At 40.3% G+C, this 24,875-nt stretch overlaps 1 protein-coding gene across 1 annotated transcript in view; it reads right to left on the reverse strand.

Annotated features, from left to right (window-relative positions):
• ST8SIA1 (ST8 alpha-N-acetyl-neuraminide alpha-2,8-sialyltransferase 1) overlaps nt 1-24,875 on the reverse strand; it is a gene marked incomplete at its 5' end in the record, with an annotated part of 97,354 nt that overhangs the window by 61,035 nt on the left and 11,444 nt on the right. Inside the window, one exon of the mRNA XM_083860407.1 lies at nt 11,897-12,041. Coding sequence (XP_083716533.1) covers nt 11,897-12,041 — 145 coding nt within the window. The remainder of the gene's footprint in view (nt 1-11,896; nt 12,042-24,875) is intronic.

Here is a 24,875-nt window from a genome sequence, read left to right on the forward strand (position 1 = left end):
TTGAAAGCACAAAAAGCAAGTTTCTGGTCTACTTGGAAATGTTATTTATTTTGTAGGCTTCACGTAACAGCAGGCTTCAGAAAAGTACTCAGCCTTACAAGTGCTCAGTGGGAGCAGATACCACACTTTAGAGAGAAACAAACGTTGCTAATTATCACTATATAGGTTTTCTCTGCAATTTCCTCATCTCTCAGATGGTCTACTCTCAAACAGCCAGAAATTCCATACGAAATTCACAACACATAGGGGCTACCTTGGCACCATGACAACAATCTGGTGTAAATCCACACCTGAACATGGCAGCATCTGATCGTATCTCAAGAAAACGTTACGGAAAATAATGCAGAGTCAGAGAATAGTTTGGGTTGAAAAGGACCTTAAAGATTATTGAGTTCCAACCCCACTGCCATGGGCAGGGACGTTGTCCACTAGACCAGGCTCAGAGCCCCATCCTTAAATAGTTCCAGGGATAGGATATGTAGAACTTCTCTGTTTCAGTACCTCACCACCCTCATGGTAAAGGATTTTTTCCTAATATCCAATCTAAACCTACCCTCTGTCATGTGAAGCACTCCCCCCTGTCCTGTCACTCCAAGCCCTTGTAAATAGTCTCTCTCCATCCTTCCTGAAGGCTCCCTTCAGGTAATGGTAGCCACAATTAGGTCACCCTGAAGCCTTCTCTTCTCCAGGCTGAGTAATCCAAATTCTCCCAACCTTTCCTCATAGCAGAGCTGCTCCATCCCTGTAATCAACCCTGGTGTTTCTCCTCTGGACTCGCTCCAACAGGGCCATGGGCTTGCCATGAAGGAATCCTCCCTCAGTTAGACTAGATAAAGAGAACTCATTCACTACACAAAAACAATGCCTAATAAAGGCTGAGAAACTTGAGAAAACAAACAAACAAACAAACAAAAAAGGTAATTATTTGTTATCCAAGAAGCCACAATACCAAAATTATGAGTCCTTAGGAGAACTGCAGTTAGCAAAAGGTTCTGTTGGCTAAATCCTGGCCATGCTGAAGTCAGCTGGAACACTTCTGTTGACTCAGAAGTAACTAGGCTTCATTTCCCCTATTTTATCACATACTTAGTTACTCATTTCACCATCACAGTTCTTTCTATATTTATATACTGGCTTGAGTATCACAGGGGCTCTCTGGGTCTCTTCCTTTTTCTTTTTTTTTTTCCTTTGTGTGAAGCAAAAGGAATAATGGTCCAGCATCTCTATCTGTTTACCGTGTGGGAAAAAGGGATTTTGCAATAATTCTTCCCCACAAACCCTACCCGAAGAAATCCTCATTTTCATTTTCTCCAGAGGTCTCCAGGCAGAGATTTACCTGGGCAATGACACCATACACTGAATTCAGATGACCGTGAAGTGCCTGAGGGAATTTTTATGAAGAGCATCATACTCATACAAGAATTATTTCTCTTTGGCTTTCTCATTTTGACTGGCATAATATTGGATCACAGAAGAGACCTGTGTAGCCTTTGCATTTATTGTCTTTTTTCACCTAAACTGTCTCCTATTGAGCCCAGTCTAACACTTGGATTTGCAGCATTGCTCCCCAGTACCAAGCTACACTGTGCATAGAATAAACAGCAACACTAAAGCTGCAACACAATAATAAACAGAATAAACAACAAATACAAGCTTGTTCAAGCAGAAAGGTGACATTAAGCTCTGTTTTGGAGTATTTGGTATTGATGTGTTGTGCCATTCTAAAGGATAAATCTGAGAATATATATTTTGAGGGCATCACACACTTAATTGGCACATATTTTCCTCAAAGACCATTAGAAAAGCAAAAACATTTAGAAGTTAAAAAAAAAACCCAACTATTTGAGTAAAAGACTTGTGGTTGTTCAGCCTACAGAAAAAGACTGTAGGGGGACTTGATAGCAGTCATATGTGGAAAAGATAAGAAAAAAACATCTCTTAACTTATAGCCAGGGGGAATTTCAAGTTAGATGTCAGGAAATATATTCTGAGCATAAGGGCAGCAACTTACTAGATTGGACAGACTAGTGGGCTGTGGAATTTCCATTAGGAGGAAGCTATAGAAATTATTAGATAAATAGTTCTGAAAAACATGAAATATGGTAGGCTTAGATTAGATGTTAAAATGAAATTCTTCACTATGAGCATGGTGAGACGCTGGAACAGGATACTCAGAGAAGCTGTAGATGGCCCATCCCTGGCAGTGCTCAAGGCCAGGCTGGATGGGGCTCTGGACAATCAGGTCTGGTGGGAGGAGTCCTTGCCCATGGGGCATGACACAATCCTTAAGGACCCTTCCAACGCAAACCATTCTCTGATGCTGGTGCAGCTGCCAGCCACAGGGCAGAGGTATGAGTGCAGTGATCTCTGATCTCCCTCCAGACAATGACTTGGCACAGGTTTCACTGTGATTCCACCATGAACTGATGATGGTGCCTTGTGTTTTGGCATCTTTGTAGATCAGGAAGGAGGAAGCAGCCTGCATTCTTGGTCTGAGCAACCTGCATATCCAGGATTTATCCAGTGCATCCTGATGGAAGAAAACCACTGCTGCTTTATTTTCCCTATGTCCAAAATGTCACTTGGAGGCCAGTGCATGGGAATTGTTCAGGTGATAAAAGTAGTTCCAGGAGAGAACCACAGCCCTTCCCCTCCATGTCATATCCGATTACAAGGACTCTAAATCAATAATGCCTGGCTACATTAATTCAGTTTCGGAACTGTAATGCAGCAGAGCTCTCATTACATGTACACTTGGGCTTACACTCCCCTCTAAGCAAGAAGACATAAAGGATCTCTTTGTCTATATAATCTACTATATAATCTCTTTATCTATATAATTCTATATAATCTTCCTACAAGATTTGTAACTTTACTACCCCTTCTTAATAGCTTCAGCAGTGGCATCACCTTCCCTGACTTTGTCCAAGCCTGCAGACTCCAGTGAGCCACGTTCCCATCTGTGTTTAGGAATATGTGGGAGAAGAGGGGCAGGGCTGCATCTCTGCTACACAATAAATACCTTCTGAACATAATCTGGTACCCTGCTACATTCCAGGGAAATTTACATGAGCCATATCAAGAAACCAAATAATAACACAAAAAAATAGACGTATGTAGCATTGCATAAATTCCTACTCGTTCTTCTGCCAGGTTGTAAGAGCTGGGTACAAAATCGACCTAAACCTAAGCCTCAAATAAGATATTAAGCCTATTTTAAGAATTATCTTACCAAAAAAGCCAAGAACTGCAGAGAAAAAAATTAATGTAATGTGCTGATCACTGAATAATTCAAATATATAGTCACATATTCAGTAAAACATCTTTAAACTGAACAAGATTATTTTTAATAACAAAATTCATAAATAAAACAAAAGGCCAACAAGTGGATAGCATATAAAGGATAAAGCTTTCTCAAGAAGCAAAGGTTTCACTGCACCTGTAGGTGGAAGTCTTGGTATATAAAGAAGTTCACTGGCAGAAAAACCTCTGCATGGAGGAACAATCTCCTTTTTGTATTTTATCAGTTATATAAAACTACAATAAAATAAAGCAAACTAACTGTGTTGCCACTGGACAGACTAGAACCCACCCTTATTTCTATTTTTACACCTCCAGTCATGTAGCTCATATGTCCTGAAATCACTTATAGCCATCAGAAGTCTGTAGCTCTCCTCATCTGCATTTACTTCCTTTAATTATTCTTTGGCTTGCTTCTTTTGCTGCTTCTTAAGCAGCAAGTTTATGTTGCCATAAAGCAGATGAACATTGAAAAAAAAGCCCATAAAAAATTCCCATAAAATTCTCTGTCCTTCTTTGCTTGCTCTTCCCACTTCCTCTTAGTCTATCCTTCTGTGTCATTTTACCCATTGATTTTGAGAACTAAACTTTCTGGAAGCAGAAATGAGATATTGCACTGACTGCAGTTCAGCCCTTTTGCTCTGTACTTCACAATCCCACAGCACAACACGTGTAGTTGTGACCTACAAACGTAAAAACGATACTTCAGGGAGAACATTTCAGTTGTGCAGCCAATGAGTAGAAATAAGAGCTCTTGTATTACCTAGGAAAGAGAGTGATGGATGCTCAGTCACTTTGGATTTGAAGCACAAAGGCTGAGTCAGGGCAGCCCATCCTCTCTCTGCCCGCGGGCCAAACCGATATTTTGCAGCCAGATCCAGCCCTTCTCTCCCTCCCTGTCACATTTGGAAAGGTCAGCATCTATTTATGTGTTTGCACCGACTGAGACAAAGCCCCTTTGGCATGTGCATTATTGCAGATAAAATCCACAAAACTCAGGCTCAGCCAAGACAGTCTGGCTGAGCTGCTTGGCTGGAGACACTCAGCAAGCCAAGGCTGACCAAAGCCCACATCAACAGGGGACAGAGAGCAACTCCTTGGTCTGACTCAGCTCACTTCAACAAGTCCATGTTACCCATCCCTTATTTAATTACTTCAGACTAAAAACGTTCCAGCTTAAGTTTTTTTAGCAGGATTTTGATTTTCACCATCAGGTATGTTTGCACCTTCTCTCTAAGGAGCAGTTTCAGAAACACTGTGGCTCTTGATGAGCCAGAGTAGAGGATGCTCTTTTATAGCTTTCCTAACATACCTCACAAACTAGTCCAATTGCACAGCTCTTAATCAGTCAGGATGGAATCATAGTGAAGGTAGGGGTTTCTCTCAACTAAATATTAAGCCACGTTTTTGTTTTGATCACCCTGATGCCAATGGCTAGAGATTATCCAGGACTGAAGGTAATCCCTTAAGTTTTAGCTTTCATGCTTTCCAGATTCTGTACTGCATTAGTGTATAACTCTGAACTTCATGTAAAGTGTTAGCACGTTCTCCTCACAGTTTAGTCAGACAAAACAATCCTTTTCCAGCCCAAGAACCAAGGACACCATTGCAGGTGTCCTTCAGGCTCAAAAAGTTTAAACAGCAGCAAATTGAGAAGAGCAAACTGAGAGAATTTGACTTCATAACCTGAAGCTGTAATTGGACAATTAACTTGTAAATGGACCAAAACTTACAAAAGTGTGAAAACGTGTGACATTTCCATCTTGGGTGTAACCTTGACTGGGTTCTTGTACTGTTCAAGATGTAGGTATTTTTAACAAATACCTACTTTATTCCTTCACCTCTGTCTAGCCTCTGTTCTAGGTAGCCTCTCAAGGCATCAAAAGGAACACTCATGGTCCAAAAAAGCACAATTTGCCAGGTCTCTGCAAACAGTACTTCATCTCCCAGTTTATGAAAAGCACTGTATAATACAATTGCTTGAATAATAAAAAATGTATTAGTTGCTTTCCCAAAGCACAACTTTCATTTCACAATATCTAAAAACCTCTTCGCCTTTTAGTATACAACATCTACCACATTTTAATTTTGAGTCAATATACATAGCCCAAATCAAGAACAGAGTTTGCATATTAAAGTAGGCATAGGGAGCAGGAAAAAAAAATGAAGGAAGAAAAAAAAAAAAAGGACCAAAGGGAAAGCACCAAGAAATTTCCCCAAAACCTAACTAAATACAACTCAAAGGCAGATAAGGAGGTACTATTTAAAGAGCAGAATTAGTGGAAATAGAAATAAAAGCTGCTTAATGGAAGGTCTGCAGACCTGAAATTTATGTCCATATCCAAGACATCAAGAAAAAATACCACAAATGACAGCCAATATTTCACTGTATTTCTCCAAGCAGTTATTGATTACAGAGCATTACTTAGAACAGAGTACACTGCTAGCAAAAAATTAACAGAGCACGTCCAAAATCAACAGCAAGGGCAGTAATTCCTCCCTCCTGGCAACACTGCAGCCCATCCATCAGACCCTACCCCACATTGCTTCAGGCAGCTTCAAGTTTTACCCAAAATTTTTGGATCACCTGGGTCTAAAATCAGTCCAACAAAACAGAGCACCTGCCCTAAGGAAAGAAATATTGTCTCTTAAAGGGGTTGACTTTCTTTACACAGCTCCAGCTTCACATTCTACCCTGGATCTGCACAGCAGCTGGCTCCCATCTAACCCTTCCCAGAACCTGCTGCTCCTACACCTCACCTTTTGCCAGAACCAAAGTGCCATTTCCTGCCTTGGGATGTTTTTTCTGTTAATCTCAGCATGCAATAAGGGGAAAAGCCTGCAGACAATACACCAAACTCCCTTTCTCAACCTGATTTTTGTTTTTCCCTGAAATAATTACAAATTATTCTACCTGCTGCAGGCTATAACTGTAAGAGCAGGAAATTTGCTTTGAAACAGCACCAGCAGGATGACACAAAATCTCTGGCTAAATGAAAGGTGTTGTGAGCAACCAAGAAAAAGCAAATAAGCTCCCAAAATTTAAGATGTACTCTGAATGAAAATCACAAATCACACAGCACAATCATCAAATAATTCACCGTTATCCAATACACCATTCAGAAAATCCAGAAAATGTCAGAGAATGTCTCCATTTTACATTTATAATTAGAGCAACTTTTTCTCTGCCTTTACAGTAAGGGAGGGAATTTAAACTTTAGACAAATATTTATATAATATGTGTGATTTGGAAAATATCAAAAATATCTTTCTCCTGATCACAAAGTACTCAGAAACAGATGCCACATTTCCCATTTTTTTTTTTTTTTTTCTTTGTGGCTAGCATTTATTTCCTTTGGATTTCTCCAACACCACTTGTGATGACTATTCATGAGAAGCTCAGTGCAAGTAGCCACTCTTGTAACTGACAGCTTCTGCAAGTGAAACTTTACAAGAGATTTGAGCAGCTGAGGAACCAAATTTTGGTAATTTAGAATAATTTACTGGTACCAAAAAAGTCTAATGGCTTCAAGTGAAATACAATGAAACCAGATTTTTTTTTTCAATTAATAGTTTTATTTTGGCAGATCAAAAAGTTAAAGTTTAGCATTTGAAATGTCTTTTGAAATGCATTCACTCCTCTACCCTCCAAAACAATACATGGCAGAGTGAAAAGTTACATCAGATTTAATTGGGGTTTTTAACCTCTTGGGGGATGGAGAAAGGTGACCTCAGAAATTTACCTCAGTTCCTCCTTGCTATACACTTTTGCCACAAGCACCAAAAATCAGATATTTGCACAAAAAACTCACCACTGGAGTGAGAGGTGTTTTCCTCTCTAATGCTAAAGATAATCTGAAATTTGTTTTTGAAACTTATTTTTAAATTATTTTAAAAAACCCATTTGAAACTGGGGCTTGATGCATTCTCTAACTCCAAAGCAGACGAGTGTTAGCTCACATTTGTCTCACATGGGTTTGAGTTTCATCCTAGCTACTCATGTGGTTACATCCTGCTTACTCAGAGCAGCTAAAAATACCTGCAGGAATATCTGGAAGCCTGGTTTCTCCCATTCCTGTCACATGGTGAGGGGTGGGAAATGCTAATCCTGCCTTCTGCAGAGCCTCAGTGCAACAGGGCAGGACCAGAGCTGGTGGCTGAACTTCCAGGCTGTGGGAAGTGTGTCCCTGTCCCAGCAGGGACAGCAGTGCTGGACACTCACCAACACAGTTCAGTGTTCTGTTTAATAAAGGTTTAATAAACTTGTTTTATCTTCTTTTTGCCAGGGTCAGGATTAAGTATGTGGAGAAGTATTTCTTGCTCAGACTCAGATGTTTATTAATTCCTATCTACATTACAGTCTCACAAACTGTGAGTTCTACAGAACTTCCAGCTAACAAACTAAAAATGGACCCCTATCTCTCTCTCTCCAAGGCCTTTTAAGGATAAACTGTCCAATTCAGAAATGACACCTAAATTATTTTTACTTTTTACCCAATAACCAACCACCCATGGCCCGCAATGCAGACTTTTCTATCCAATTACAAAACATCACCCAGACCCATGAAGAAGAAGAAGGTGAAAAAGGAGGACTGTCCTCCACCCTAAAACCTCCATCTTGCTTTATATATATATAATTATATAATTATATATAATATATATATAATATATATATATAATAATATAATTATATATATATTACTATGTTCTAAACCCTTAAACTCCAGGTTTTCCACCCTGTGATATTACACACTTCAGTTCAAACTCCACACCCATAATCCCAGTGCCATCACTCAATTTTGGAAGCCTTCTCCATAGCCTCATGTCAAATGCAGTGTTTGCTTGGGTTTCAGTGCCTGTCAGCACAGAAAGTCTAAAATTCTCAGTGCTCAGGGTTCCAACAATGGTGACAAGAGACATTTACAAGTTGCCCCCAACCTTCAGTGGCCAGCCTGGCTTCTCCTGACTGCTGAGTATCGACCAGTTACTCTGCAGGAGGGGAAAGATGGTGCAGTCAGTGCAATATCTCATTTCTGCTTCCAGAAATTTTAGTTCTCAAAATCTAGGGGGGAAAATGACACACAGGGATAGACTAAGAGGAGCTACATCCAGCATCAGGAATTACTGGTTCATGCAAAACTCAGCAACATCAAATTTTGTCCTCATAAACTGAAATGGAGCACTGAATGGGTATTTCCAAATAAAAGCTTTTTCCCTTTTGCAAATTTCTCCCTTGATGGGTCAAGAACTTGAAAAAATAAAGGGAGTAATATAATCACACAAAGTCTGAGGAGAAAAGAGGCAGCAACAGAGCTGATAAAAAGAAATCCAAACAGCCGAAGTATTACATTTAAAAAAAAAAAAAAGTTAAAATGAAATGCCATAACACCACCAAAACCTTCTAACCTTTTCACTTCAAAGAAATATTGAAAAACTAATGAACTGATACTAAATTTATATTTTCATGACATAGCATTTCTAGTGGAAAAGCACTCTGTCAGAAAATGTTGACCCAGCTGTAAGAATTTTATCTTCAGACTGCTCAGAAGAAAAACTATTCTATTTTGTATTGCTCACATTCAGAAATAAGTGACATTTTACGTGTTAATTTTGGAGATATTTATTTTTATATAACATGAAATACAGTAAGTTCCCTATTTAGGGAACCCAAAACCTAGTTTTGGGTTACGTTATCCTGTAAGTGAGTCACTGGTTCAGGACTCAGAAACCATCTGCAATCACCAAATTGCTCAAGCACAGCAAAGTGGATGGAGCCAATTTTATTTATTCAAGAGGAAATATTTTTTTGATTATATCAACATAGCTGTGGCCCTTTACATCCTGTTACATCCCCATGGCATTTCACAGTATTTTGTGAGTTGTTTTAAGCTTCTGGATACTTTTGAAAGGAATATTCATCTTCAGGAAAATTGCTTGCAAACAAGCTAATAATAGACACCCATCTTCAAAGCAGGAGCCTGAAAAATTTAGGCAAGTACTTCTCTTGAAACAGAGAGAGAAGTAGAAAAATGCATTTAAAAATTTACTGCAAATAAATCCTCCTTAGCTTTTAAGCCTACCAGGATTTTGCCTGATAAAGGCCTACAAAATTCCTCTGGGCAAAATGCAAAGGAATAACACATTGTACTAGGGTGACTTTATGATGCAAAATTCTAAACAACAACAACAACATCAACAACAACAACAACAACAACAACAACAAAAAACTAAAAAAAAAAAAAAAAAAAAAAAAAAAAAAAAAAAAAAACTCAAAAATCAGAAATACACACCTACAACCCACCAAAGCCTAAACCTCTACATTAGCAACATCAAAAAAGCCAAAACTAATAAAAAAAAAACCTAAAAAAAACCAAACTACATCCACAACAAAAACTTTTTCAGTTTACCATCTCACTTCAAAACATTATTCACTGTTTGTACTTATAAGCATTTTGTTCGTTAAATAAATAGTTTTTTCCACTTTTCTCTAAAAACATTTTCTCTCAAATCAACTAAAAAGAAAAAAAAAGTTTAAGTTTACTTCCCAAAAAAGCCTTATTCAAAAGTTTTCTCCCAAATTTACCCTAAACCAAAACACACATCAAATTGCAATTTCCTTGCAATACTCTGCAGCGGTACTTGCAAGGAAAGAAGGAGCAGTAGTGAGTACCACTTGTCAGAAGCAAACTGCCCATCACCTCGTGAAGTGGATAGCATTCCTGGGTTGGAATATTCTAGGGCTGGAACATGATGAAAATTCCCCTTTTCCAGCACCCACGCTACAGGCTGTACCCACCCGTCCCCTCTGCAGCCTGCTTGACAAGCCCAAGGACACTGAAGCTGCTCATCTCGTGTTGTCCCTCAGGAATTTCCCTCTTCAGGACCTCCCAGAGCTTTTACTCTCGATCTTGCCAACTGATAAACTCTAAGGAAAAGGTCTCAGGCTCCTGGGAACCAGTGGGGTTGCAAAAACTATGATTTCTCTCTGACCTCTCTGAAAGAGCACATCCAGCACGCTGCTCCATGCTGTGAAAGGAGGCAGGACACCACCATGCCCAAGCAGACTGCTAGGTTTTAATAAAACCAAAAAAAACCCCCAAATCTGAAATCCCAAATCCACCACAAAACAGTGACCTCCTCTGCCAGCCCAGGTGAGGTTTTCCTGAAACCTTGGAAAGGACAAACACACTTTGAGCACCTGTTGTGGTACAAAGTTCACAGCTCTGTCGAGGATTCTGGTTTTCTCCAATAAACATTACAATATAGTAGCAGTAAATCCCACTAATCATCATAAACAAAACTTACAGCCACTGCTCTGCAACACATCATAAACTTCCTATCAGTCTCCAGAAGTTCAGTCCAGCTGGGAAATCCCTTTCCAGCTGTGCTGCAGCTTGCCAGGCAGGTTTCAGCATCTGCTTGTTTGCTGGACTTGCAGGAACACAGAAGCTGAGAGCAGGCTGAAGTTCATCATCCAGCTCATGGCAACAGGGACAAGTGACAAGACAGAGGGCCTGGCATCCTGAACAAGACACAGCTGTAACAGCTGTACCAGAGCTCCTCTGGATCATGTCAACACAGACAAGGGCTGCTCCCATCTCCTCTGCCCCACACTGCAGCCTCCTGCTCCATTAAAAGAAACTCATTCAAAGTAATAACTCTGCTTTTTAGATCTAAAAACTACTTTTAAAAAAACCCACCAAACCTAAAACTTCTTTGATGTTTTATCTGCAAGATGAAGTTAGACAACAAGTAAGAACTCTTACAAATTTAACTGAAACAGCAACAAATGAGAAGCCCTGTGTGAATGATTCAACAATGGGAGGCTGAATAAACCCCTATACCTTGAATTTGGCAGATTAAAGTAGCAAGTAAATCAGTTCATCAAGCCAGATTTCTTTAAGTGCCCTATGTAAAATATTTGTACTTGAGATACAAAATTCAATATAACAAATTCACTATTTAGTGATCAGTTCCTATTCCTATATGAATTAAAAATACAAGAAACAGCCTAGATCAGTATTACAAGTTACCAGCTCTCAAAAACACTGCACTCAACCCAAAGCACCTTTGACAGACATTAATAACCAACCACTTCCAACATCCAAAAACACAGCAAGAATCAACAAAGTCAAGCTGCTGGCTTCTCTTATTGGGCTTATGTTGTCTGCCATCAATGAACTTCATTAACCTGGAAGTAACTTGGGACACCTTGACACAAAGCACTGCCCCGTCTTGGCCACACAGATCTGAACTGAAGCATTTGTAGGTGAGGGATGGTGCTTACAGTGCCTGCAATCCCTGATTGAAATGCAGAAATCACCCTCTTAAAATAGCTAGAACTAAACATTTTAAAAATCAAGACAGGTGACCCAATTTCATCCCTTGTGTACATCCCAAAAAGTCAGCCAGGGATGTATTAACATTCATACAACCAACATTTTCAGAATGTGGAAGTAAAAAAGCAGACACTGTTTGCTATTAAGAGATGAAGATAAAATTTCTTGATGACTCTTCAGCCTATTTGTACTCATTTGCATCATGTTACCATTTAGTACTTTAATGCTTAAAATTAAAATAAAACATTGTTACTAACCTGTGGGAAGAGAGAGTAAGTTGCATTGTCAATTGTGACAGAATATAAAAATTCTCCATCAAACCAGAGGTTCTTTCCCATGGGGGAATTCATCTTTGTCATAGCAAAGAGCTGCCCAGGGTCACAGCATTCTTCCAGCAGCTTCCTAGAGAAGGGAACAAAAGAGTTAACTGTATTAATTGGAGCCTTGTCACACCTTTGTCAGTCATCACCCCTCACATCTCTGTGTCCTGCTGATCTCAGGTGCTCCAAAGACACACTTCCCAGCCAGCAGATGAAACATAGGACTCTTTTTTTACTTAGAGAATAGCCAGAAAACCTGCTTTTATTTCAGAAAATCTGAGAAATAGACAGAAAAAAAAAAAAATCTAAATTTTCATTCAGACTCACACAGACACAAAAGTAAGATTCAGCAAAAAAACTCTGTCCTATGCAGCCCATTTTAATAGGTAAAAAAACTGGTCTCCAACACATACAAAAAAAGCTCCTTTGAAAATTTGATCCAAGGTACATAAATATTCAATAACAAATTCAGTTATTTATGAAGAGCAGGCCTCCTAAAACCCCACAGTCACACACTTAGGTATGGAAATTTTGGCACCTCTCTTCAGTTACTGAATGTCCTTGTGCTAAATTCCCAGCAGTATTAGAACCTGCTTCCTAACTGGAGGCCAGTTTGAGTCATCCCAGTATGATGGATATATATATAGAGAGAGTGGCTATACTTGTTAGTGTCCCTGTCCATATCCTCTTACTCTTTCATTTCCCAAAAATACTACTCAGCCTGAGCAGAAACTGGAGAGTTGGTGAGGTGGTTGAAGGTTATCCTGAAAGTTCTGTGCCACAACAATTCATATCCTAAAATACAGAATGGTGAAAAGCTCTAAAGGTCCAGAATATCCCGTCTTTCCAAAGCCTACATGGCACTAGGAAGGGTGACACTCTGAGATGTGTGTAAAACACACAGTACAGAATTCCACCATCACAGTGTAATATTATCATATACATTCCTCATATATTTGAAAGGTAATCCTAAAGAGACTGGAACCATTTCCAGTGGCTGCAGAGAAGTAGAAAAACATCAGTTATTAGTGACTACTAAAATACTTGATATAGTTTTCTCTGCAAGAGTAGAGATTTTATTTAAAACCACAAAGTTATTCACAGAAATTTAAGTTCTAGCATTTTTCAAAGTTTTACTGCTACTCTTCACCCCTAAAAACTGGTACTTGAGAAAACTCATTATTTTTCCCTATCAAAAACTGATTTTTGCCATAAGTTTATAATTCTCTGCAAATATGTATTTTTTTTCAGACACACTTCAACTGAAGTAACAACTGAAAGTTCCCAGCAACAAGTGATTCCCATTCTAAGAACACCAATGGCTTTATCTACAACCATCAAGGAAAGGCTTCATTCACATCACCCTCCTGCTGATGTCTCGTGGAGTCCTCAACCAAATCCACACCTACATCCCAGCATGTGCATCCCCTACTGGAAATACTTCAGGGATTTGTATCAGTAGTGGCTCTAAAACACCTTTGGCTTGACTACCTCTAACAGCCTCAAAATCTAATCCTGAACATATATATATATATATATATATATGTGATATAACATATACCCATGTTTTTGCAAGAAGCTTTGGTGGTAGGGGAGAAACCAAAACCACTGCTTAATAATATATTGTATTTAGTGATCCTGATCAGAGCCTGATTTTTTTTTGTCACTTCAGGTTTTGGCTGATTTTTAAATTATTTTTCCTTCATCTTTTAAGAGATCCTTAAAGGAGGCTGCTGAAATTTCAACCTCCCCTCTGATGAGCAAAATGGTTGGAGTTTCCTGAATTTCTCACTATGAACAAAGCTTTTTACTCCTTCCATAATTCCTGGGGCTATTCTCTCTTTTTCAAGATCCACCCCTAAGTATTTCCTTCTAAATAAAACCTGGAAATATTATTTTTAGGGTAGCTACCCCCCTGCCAACTACAAGGAAAAACTGGCCTCTCATTACTCACACATCTCATGCCACCAAAAACAGACCAAAAATTTAGGCTCATTTTCCATCTCCCAGAGCAGGCAGCAGCCAATGCCTACAGCTGTAATGGAGCCCTCTCAAACACAATATAATAGCTGTAGTTGTGGCCATTTTTTGCTCCAAGCTGCCAGTCTGGAGATTTTTATGGCCCTACAGAATTCTACAAAGCCATTCAATAACAGTAAAATCACTGATTCGACTACAGTCAGTGAGCTTGGAGCTGCAGTTGGCATTTGGCTTCTGAATATTCTGTGAAAACATTGCTGGGTTTGGTCACATACAGTGAATTCCTATTTCCTAAAATTCTCTTTTCCTAGAAAGCTCAATCTAATACTTGTAACTGGGGATTAGCTTGGGGAATTCACTGAGACTTTGAGGTTTTCATGGTGTTTAAAGCACCTTACTACTCCAGGCATACCAACCCACTCAAGATTAAATTGAAAACTATCCTCAGCACAACTGTTTGGGAATATGATCTTAAAACCTCCCTCCTAAAAAAGATCATCTGGACAAGTACTAAGTGAATAAGAGAATGGCAGTGCACATGCTCTTGATATCCACAAAAGCACAAAAAATTGGGGTTTTGAGGCAACAGTCATAGTTGAATCTCTAGCTAAAATTAAGACCTTTGCCAAATACAACATCTAAATCAAGAATACATTGCTGTGCATAGGTTCACTTCTGAAAATACCCAGTTACCTAAGCTTGAAGAATAGGTCTAAATGCAATGAAAAAGAAATATGAAAAGAGTGGATAGCACAGAGCAGAACAGAGATAATCTGATTTAATCCCCAGTCAAGGTCTCTGCAATGTGGTATGATTTTATAAAGACTAAAGTCATTTTCCTTCTTGCATTTATTATTACATTGTTTCTTGATGTGAAACTTTCAGCCCATTTTAACTCCACCTGCAGCAATTTCTGGTGTCTGGACTTTACAAGGATCCTGTAATATTTCCTCAACTTGCTCAAGAGAGGAAAGTTATCAGGACAATAAAAAGGTTGCAGACAGTAAATCATGCCCAGCACTGCAACCTGCATGAAAGGAAAGAGGTTGCAATGCAGAGACCACAGAATAAAGACAATTCATGAAAACCATCTTCATTAGCTTAGCAATAGAGCTGCTGTGACTTTTTAAAGTAAGAAATTAAACTATAAATTAAAGATAATTTGCTACAAATTGCCAAATTAATAGCTGGGGAGGAAAACTGTGAAATCAAGAACTTGCTCCTTTCCTGCAACATCAGTAGCTTTTCAGATTTTTTTCCCAGGCTTTTTTGAGGTGTACAAAAGGGAAATAAAGTATTTTATTTAACCCAAGAATATAATTTTCACTACCTACTTTGATTTACCAGAGAATATTTGGGTTTTCATTACCTATTTTAAAATCACCGATCTGGTGCCACCCACACAGTAGAGTTCACAGTTCTGTTTCCCAGACTGCAAAAGAAATATAAAACTGTTTTTTTTCTTCCTGTGGGGTATACCAAATCCTTGCTGCCTTGGCCTTGAACAAGCAAACCCTGCTGCTCTCTAGAAGGTAAAATCTGAGCTGTCAGTCATTGCAGCACCTCATCCTAATCTTTGACTGATTTTGACTCTATTTTTTTTTATATATATATATATATAGAAGTAATATGTTTTTCTTCCAGACACATCCAAAATATCATAGAAAATGGAGGATTTGATTTTGATTGTACATTTAGGGACATTTAGATTGGAGAAATACAGATGAGGCCAAAACTTGCCAGGGACTACCTTTTTGATTGAAAAGTGTTTGTGAACCAGAAGAAATCAGGATATAAAGCTGAGAGAATTTGGGTTTTTCAGCCTGGAAAGAGAAGGCTTTGGGGTGACCTAATTTATGGCCCTTTGGTGACTGAAGAGAACGTACAGGAATGATGAGGAGAGACTGTTTCCAAGGGCCTGGAATGGCAGGACAAGGGGAAATGGCTTCAAGCTGACAGAGTAAGTTTAGATCAGGTATTAGGAAGAAATCCTTCCCTGTGAGGGTGGTGAGGCCCTGGCAGAGGTTGCCCAGAGATGCTGTGGCTGCCTCATCACTGCAAATATTCAGGGCCAGGTTGGATGGGGCTTGGAGCAACCTGGGATAGTGGAAGGTATCCCTGCATATGGCAGGGGAGTAGAATGAGATGATCTTTAAGGTTTGTTCCAACCCAGGCCATTCTATGATTCTGTAACTGAGTGAATAAAAATCTACCAGATGACCTGAGAAGCTTTTAAGTTTACCTTTCCTCCTGCCAATTCTTTTACTTAAATATGGAGCAGCTTTGATCTAAAAAGCTGCTGCAACACAGAATTGCTCACTTCCTTTTAAAGAAACACATTTTGATTCGTGCAAACTTGTCTCAAATTCCTATGCACAAAGCCTGCTTGCAGGCTTTGAAATACAAATTATAAGGTATGAATTATAGAGTATGAATTCTCAGACTTGGTCAGATGAAATTTTTCTAAGAGTCTCAGGTGTATAAAGGAGCTCTATTATAAGGAAACCACCATAAATTGTGACTAGCAATAGCAAAGATATCCAAATTATTCATGCAGTAAAATCTACTGGAATGCAGGATGTCTCTGAGCTGTCTGTACCATTCCCAACCACACCCAGGAGAGACAGCAGCAGTGACTTGACATCTCACCCGGGCACTGCAATGAACAGCCACGTTCCCTGAAGAAGTGAGGAACCTGAGCACAAGCCCAGGTGATGGTTTCTGGGTTGCAGACAGAAACCTCACACAGTGCTGAAATCCAGCAGCACTGCACCTTTGCTTTGCTAATGCCACCACCAGCAGCCCCTAAATACAACTGTGTCAGAGAAGACACAGGGTTCATCTCATTTACAGCATCTGAAATGCAAATTGAGGTCACTCCAAGCCTTCCTCATAGAGATCACACTTTTTAGGGTGGGCTTCATCTCAAACTGAACACCTACCTCCTCTCTAATGATCATAAAGGAACAACTGCCTCAGATAAACACATCTACACTTGATAGCTTTATTCCAACCCAAGAAGCCAGGCCTGCTGCTCCAGATCCTGGGAAGTCACTGGAGGCTTCTGCAGCAGAGGTGAGCTGTGAGAAAGGGACTGCAGCTCTTCTGCTTGTCTACAGCATCCCACGGAAGGATCCCATTTGCCAGCAGCCCCATCTGATGGTTTTTCATCTCTGCTCATACATCCCTGACAGTGTCAGAAGGAAGAACTGGAACAGCTGCACTGACAGGTGATTTTGTCACAGAGAATTCAGAGGCAAAGGACAGGGGGGCAGGGGAGGAGATTAATTGCTACAAGTGCTATTTATTTTTTTTCTTTAATCTCATAAACCTGGCAGGAGGAGAGCAGTTTTCACAGATATGAGGTGAAATTAATGAATTGCCTGTCTTGCAAAACAGCAGAACCATCAACTGAGACACAAAGTTACACTACACGAGGTGCTGCTGCAGGAGGGGAAAATTGGTTGTTCTCACCACTTCCCTCCTTCCTTCAAATGAAATTGCTGCCTGCTTTGTGCCACCACAAGCACAGAGAAATATTTGGCCTCAGCAAGGGCACAGGGTGGCTGTTTTCTTTCAGAAAGGAGAAGGAGATTCACTAAAAATTAACTGAGCAGCTCTAATCTTGCATTTGAGCTTGCACTGCCTAAAGTGTTGATAGGTCCCACCTGCATCTAAGCAGTCAATTATCACACCACAGTGACTTCCCCACCTGCTTCTGCAATCCAGATAAAAGCCCTGTAAGTAATGCTCCTTGCAAAAGTGCCCCTATGCTCCAATCCAAAAAAGCCAATAGAGTGCTTTTCACTAATTTCATCAATTCAGTCATGCTCCTTGATAGAAGGAGAACTAGACAGAAAGAAAAAAAAAAAATCCTTCATTACACAGATTTCCTAAAAGCTGAGACAACAGAAATGAAGAGGAAAAGAACATTCTTGCACTTGACACTCCAAGTGGTTTTTGAAGCAAAAAAAGTAGGTGACCTGGCAGCCATTGCCTATACATGTGACAGAGACAAGAATATATAAAAGTATCACAGGAAAAGGCAAAAAACCCAATATATTTTCAAAGGCATATGAAAGTCCATGTCTGGAGAAAAGTTTTAACCCATCAAAGATGGATGAATGAACTTGAAGGAATAGACTGAAGGAAGCTCAGTTTTGGAGAGAAACGTGTTCCTCTCATTTCTCAGAAACTGCTTCCCACATCTCACAGCTATCAATTGTTTAGCAGGTGGAATGAGTTTTGCCTGGTTTGGCATCACAAGCACCCTTGTGATGGCAACCAGCCAGCAGGATGAGCTGACTGGCCAAATAGAAAGCCAAATAAAATAGGAAACTTTGTGCTTGACCTCTCTCTTTTATCCAGTTTTCATTGAACTGGTAGGAATTCACTACTCTTAAGACTCACTAGCCTATTATTCTGTTTAATTCGGATAAAATCTGCCAGTGAGAGAAATTTCTTAAAGTGAGTGGATTATGATTTGAGATTCCAGTTACAACACATCTTCTGCTGACTGAAAAAGGGAAAATAATCCATAAATGCCAAATAATGCCTTGCTTTAGCTTCCTTGAAACGGACACTGACACAACAGTGTGCTCTTTGTTGCTTCTGTATGCCCAGAATTATACACCAGTTAAGCTGTAATAGTCTGATTTTTGGGTGAAAGCCAGGATTTAATGCATCACCAAGCACTGACACTGGACCTCACTTACAGCCCTAGCTGCTGCAGCCACCACCATCCCCTCTGTAAACAGCTGCCCATCAGTTGGCTGAGGATCCAGAGATATTTCTGAACTGAGTTCAGTGGTCCTCCTATGTGCTGACAGATGGCTTCTCACAGATAAACAAGAACGGAAAAATCACCACAAGTTAAAACAGAGACATTTATCTGAAACACACCTTGAACTTGCAATTCCTCTGTCTGCAGGTAATTATTGAAATTTTGCTAATTGTTTTAAACCTTGCCCGAGTGCTAAGTGCTATAAAATCAGCTTTATTGATGCAAACACTTTGCTAAAGGCACTAATAAAATTAAAATAAAGGCATATCCAAATTGGAACCTCTTTGTATTAGAAACTCCAATTCCAAGTCTTTTTAAGTCTCTTTTGGTGAAGCCACAGAAAAAAGGTAAATGGTAGACATCTTGCCCTCATATTGAACTCCTTCTTACTCAAATTCTTTTGCCTCTTCACAGAGTTACTGAAATGAGATAAGATCGCACCAGCTCTGGGTTGAAATGAGTCTGTTCTTACAGAGAAGATCAGCTGAGATGCTTTTATAAATCATCTCTTGTTTCAAGAACAAGAGGCCATATACCCTGTCTTCACACCTTTCTCTCCTGTAGGCCCAGTGAAACCCAAAAATCAAGTTTATTGATGATCATCAGGGACTCTATTAAGATGAAACAAAAGCAGAAGTGAATGCTGGATCGCAGGATTTCTTTTTGGCTACTCTCCTACTTCCATTCCCAGTGGCTGAGTGACAGCTGTGTGTTGTATTAATTGATTTGAGACGGTCAAAGCTCCATTTTGCATTCAGGAAAGTGATTTTTTTTTTTTTTCTTTCTGAATATATCTCAGTAACAAACACTGCCTTACTCCTGCTATCACCACATCAGAAAGGACAAAATGCTGATGCAGAAGTCATCTTTTGCCATTTGCTCTCAACAATGCTGCCAACTAACAACTCTCTGTAAAATGCCTCTGGTGATTACTTAAAGCATTCTCAAACTTCCTCTCTGTTCAATGCTCCCTGTGGCAGACAAACCTCAGGAGTCTCTAACAGGAGGTGGGGAAGACTCCAGGAGACATTTTCCGGGTTTCCTCCCACATCATCTCATGTCTGAGTCACTCCACTCCTTCACTGGCAAACAACCCGAGCCAAGTCCCTCTGGACAGAGCCACAGCACCAACCCACTGCTCACCACCACCATCCCCTTGGACTCCAGGCTGTATAAAACACTGGGAATTTCCTGGGTCAGACTTAGGCAGTGGGGATCTAAGCACTCCTTGTTTCATCTAAACATGTAATCCGCAATTCTACTACTTAACAGGAATAGAAAAGGATGAGCAGAGGCTTATCATCTGAGCTATTCCAGATCTTAAAATGAGCTGGCAGAACTTCCCCCAACCTTCAAGAAAGAATTTTCCAGTGTAATCAAGGAACATAAACCTGGCTTTCACTACAAATATTCACGTGGCGCTGCAAGCAGAGTTTCCAAAGCTCCCACTTCCAAAACTCCCAGGAGTTCACAGGCACCACTACATCTTGTCAAGGTTCTGAATCAGTCCTTACATATTATCATTATATATTATATAATCCAAACAGCTCCAGCCATCAAGGTCATCACATATTTACAACTTCCAACCCACTGCACACTGTTTTGCCATCATCACTTGGCAAATGATATTTGGCAGCACTCACAACAAACGGAGTTTCACAGCACATCACAATGTTTAATGATGCTGGGGTGGGGAGGTTTCCTGCACAGACAGAGAAGAAGAAGAAGAAGTAGAAAACAAAGAGCTGGCAGTGAAAAAGAAGAGGTGAGCATGAGACAGGGAGCATGTCTGAGTCTATCCTAATCTAAGTAGTTTGCTGTGCTATGCTCTGTGCTGCTGGGATAAATCAGGAATGCACAAACCCCATTACCCAGAGCAATCAAACAGCTTCCCAGGGGATAAGCATGATTTATGTACTAAGCTCTTATAGGCCTGAAGTCCTGGCAGAAAATGCAATTTATCCAACTTCCCCTCTGCCCAATCTGGTGGACTTTAACAAGCTAACACTCCCTGTGAGATTAGAATTCCTAAAAGCCTGTCAAACACAAACTACAGAGATTACTACATGCTATGACTCCTACCCATCTTGCCAAGATGTTTTCTTTTCCATCCACCTCTCCTGCCTCTGCCATCTGTCAGACAATCACATCCCCCCTGCACAGGCATGAGTGGGTGGGTCTGGGAAACCCTGGGCTCCCAAGTGCCGCAGAACTCCTACAGGAAATGATCCTGGCAGAAATCAAGTCTGGAGTTTTACTTTCCCCTCCTCGTTCCAACTGAGTTTCCCACTCTTTATAGACTTCTTTATTATTCTGAGAGAAGCCAGTTACAGGATCCATTAGAGTAGAGGTAGTAAACAGCAGACCTGTTGCTATTTAGGGAGCTGCCTAGCATACTACAACAAAGCAAAACATGCCACCTTGAAATGCCTGCAAGAGTTATATATACTGAGACACTACAAAATTCTAAATAAAAGCCAAGCCTGAAGAGTTTGACATATACAGCCACACACATCACAGGAAACTATTTTGGGTTGAAGCACTGCTGAATTCCTAAATTTAATTAGCTGCCATGCTCCAGTTTTCACAGGCTACCCATAATCCAAAAAAATCTAAATATTAAAAATACTTGAGCTAGGTTCTGAAAAGATCTGAGGGAGGAATTTATAAACCAGCTCCTTCAAACAAGACATAAAACTCAGAGCCATGCAGTCTCTCAGGCTAGTGTATCCAACCTGAGTTTACTTTTACACAGGAATCCACATCCTCAATTCCCGAAGAACGAGGCAGAGTGCTGGGAACAGAAATCTCCTTTAAAAGACTCAAGGAAATCCCTGGATGATGAACTCTGGGCCCACTAGGAGATTTGTATTTATCTCCCTGACATCCATAGGAAGGGCAACACAGAGTGATGCAAGCAACTTGGGAGATTTCTGGAGTGTGTCAAGGATAATTTTTGGTACAGTATTGATGGGTCAGCTTACAGCTATGATCTAGTATTCACTAACAAGAAAGCCCTGACTAGGGATATATAATCAATAAAACCATGGCCCATGAAACACTGCATTCAGAGGATCCTGAGGGGAGTAAGGAAGAAAGGTGGCAGATTCTCCAATTTATTGATTGATCTTGAACTCGTCAGTTTGGAGTGGAAGTAGCTCATAATCCTTCAGGAACACTGTGGAAACAAGAACCCCACAGTCCCTGGCCCCAAGAGACAGACACCCAAGATATTCTCTCTTCCTGACCCCTTTTGTCCTCAGCTTCCTGGAGCAGCACTGGACTTAACCCTCAACGAACTGACTGAATCTGTGGTTTTCCTTCCTGCTACTGACTAAAAATAAAAAAGGTGCCCTATCAGGAAAATAAATGTCAGTCTCTTGAACTGCATGAGAAGAGTCCCATGTTCATACCTACAGGATGTGGACTACACAAAAGTTAACCCAACACACTTTTTTCTTTGACCTAGCCTCAGCTCCCAGGCCTGACACAGCTGATTTGAGAGGATCCACCAACTGGGCAGTCCAACTGACACCTTTTTAGGTCTCAAATTCATCTTGAAAATTCACCTTGAGCTCAAGAATGCATGACAAGTTACAGAACTCTACTGAGTCATGGCCAGTTGGTCTGTGCAACTCATTTCAAGAAACTTAAGCAGTGAATTATTTAGGAAAAAAAAAAAAAAAAAGATCAGTTCAGAAGCAGCAACTGAACAATTTTAGAGAGCAATAATTCAGTTTCCATAGTAATTAAACTGTTTACTACAGGGTTGAAGATAAGCTCTTTGGTTGTCAACAGCATGGTGACATTTTGTTTTCTGGTACAATGTCACAATCTAAAAATCAACCAGATATAAAAGCAAATTAGTACAAAACAGGAGTATGAGTCAAAGAGGAGACACATCTTTTTAACGTGATTAAGCAGCAATCTAAGAATAAGACAAATATATTTAAGAACTAACCATTCCAAGAACACCTGCACTTCCTTAATTAAGCACAATGAAGGCTAAGAAGGAATGGATTGCTTATGTAAAGCACCAAGAACATGAAAGGTTATTGTAAGTAACAACAGTAATTTGGAATGAGGTGTTAAACTAAGTTAGTGAAGGCTAAATGAAGTCTCAAAATGCTAAGAACCTGAGACATGGATTTATTTGGGAGATCACACTACTACTACATTTATTGCATGACTTTCTCTGCAGTTGATTTATACTGCACATCTCTCACTAATCTCTTGCAGATTCCCACAGGATTCCAGCAACCATTGGGAAGTTGGCATTTTTAGGGCAGAAGCTACATGGTGGAAATGCTCCAGAAGAGAGAGAAAGACAACACCCAAGACCTAGAATTTCACTGCTCTGCACTCTGCCTCCTGCACAGCAAGATCACTCTGGAGAAGATGCTGACATTTGACAACCAGAAGTGTAGAAGCTCCATGTCCACCCCCACAAATCCTTCACCTTCCCAGAGCTGCTCCAAAGCCTGGAACTAAAACTGGCCAAGTGCACATGGCCAAGGAGTTCTGAAGTAGCTGAATATCCCCAGAAGAGTGAACAGTGAAGCTTGGAGTTCTTTCTAAATACACATTATGCATGCATCCATTTAATGCCAACAACGTGTATGATCCTACTAGAACACACAGTGAGAAGCCATCTCATCAGAAATGCTATGGATGGCATCCAGACAGAACAAAGCATGCCTTTGTTTTAAAGCTTCACCCCAAAACCATAGTAACCAACCCCAGCTGGAGATATGAGAAGTCAAAGAACTGCCTGCTGTTATCCATCATCCCTCAGCCTGAGCTGGTTTTGCCCCAAAGGGCAATCTAACCCTCAGCAAACATAAAGTTCACTAGATGTCGAGCCTGTGGACTGTCTAGTTGGCAAAATGCAAACAGAGAATGAAAAAAAACAGAGCAACAAATGTTGTTTTCCTGTCTTTTTGCTAACCATATGGACATTTTCCCTACCACAGCTCTTAAGTAGGACAGGTACCAGAGATAGCTGCAGTGAGTGGGCTGTACTCCACATATTTCATCACTCCACTTCCAAATCTCACCACTTCAACAGTCATCTCTAGAGCAAAATGATTCTCCTATCTTGTGGCATGAAAATGCCCTCTCCTATTATGGTTTCATAGCCTCTCTTATACCTCTGGTCATTGAAACTGGACCCTCAATTTACTCGAGTGATCTGTTTCCATCTGATACTTGAGCTTCTTCACTGAAATTATAATTTACCTCACGCAGTTTTAATTAATTGTTACTTGCTTGGGTTATCTTGCTTAACCAACTGAGCAGTCCTTAAATTGTCCACTTCACTGAATGTTTTACCCTTCATTGATTGCTTTTCTGATTTAGCCACATACTTGTTCTCAAATTTCCCAACTATCGTCTTTCTCTGCTATTTTGCTTCACATAAACCTTTCTTTATTTTATTCTCTGCTTTTTATGTTTCTTCTTCTTCAGTGTCCCTGCAGCTACAAACTCCTTGTCTCTATTGTGCTAAGCCACAATCTTCCACTTCTCTTCCAACCTCCCAAGGCTTCTCCATCTCACCACCTTCCCTCCTGCCCTCCAAGAGCATTTTCTTTCCTTCTGGAGCACTCCCTTCTGCAATCCTTTCCTTTCGGCCAACAAGAGGGTTCTGACACTTCTCCCAAGAGAAAAATTCAGCTTTTAAGCAAGAATAAGAATATATGGAGGAAGGCAGGAACCAGGACAAGGCTAAAAGCTGGGGCAGCCCCTGCTGCCTCTCACTCCACAGTCCTGTCACCAGTCCTGAAAGATGTTGAGGGATCTGGGACACAACCAGAGCCTAATTTGCACCACTATTTATAGAACATATTACTCTTTGAAGTGGGAAGAGCTGCTTGCGACAGCTGAGGTAGTTCTGGAAATAATCCAAGGCATTAAGGCAATCCTTTTTCCAAAACACCAGGGTGCAGTTATCCTGGAGCTGGCATGTCTGTGATGTCACCTGTAAATTCCCAAGGGACAGCAGGCACAGCCACCACCTCCAGGCAGGGAGGGATGTGAGGGCAGGACCAGGGAAAGGAGGGAAGAAATCCCAAGGGTGCTTCCCCAATCCTTTTTTTAGAGGAGGTGCATCAGCTTGCTCAGGGAAAGCATAAGCCCAGAGGACTCAGAGTGCTT

Source organism: Zosterops lateralis, assembly GCF_965231275.1.
Source record: "Zosterops lateralis genome assembly, chromosome: 4".
In the NCBI taxonomy this organism is placed as follows: domain Eukaryota; kingdom Metazoa; phylum Chordata; class Aves; order Passeriformes; family Zosteropidae; genus Zosterops; species Zosterops lateralis.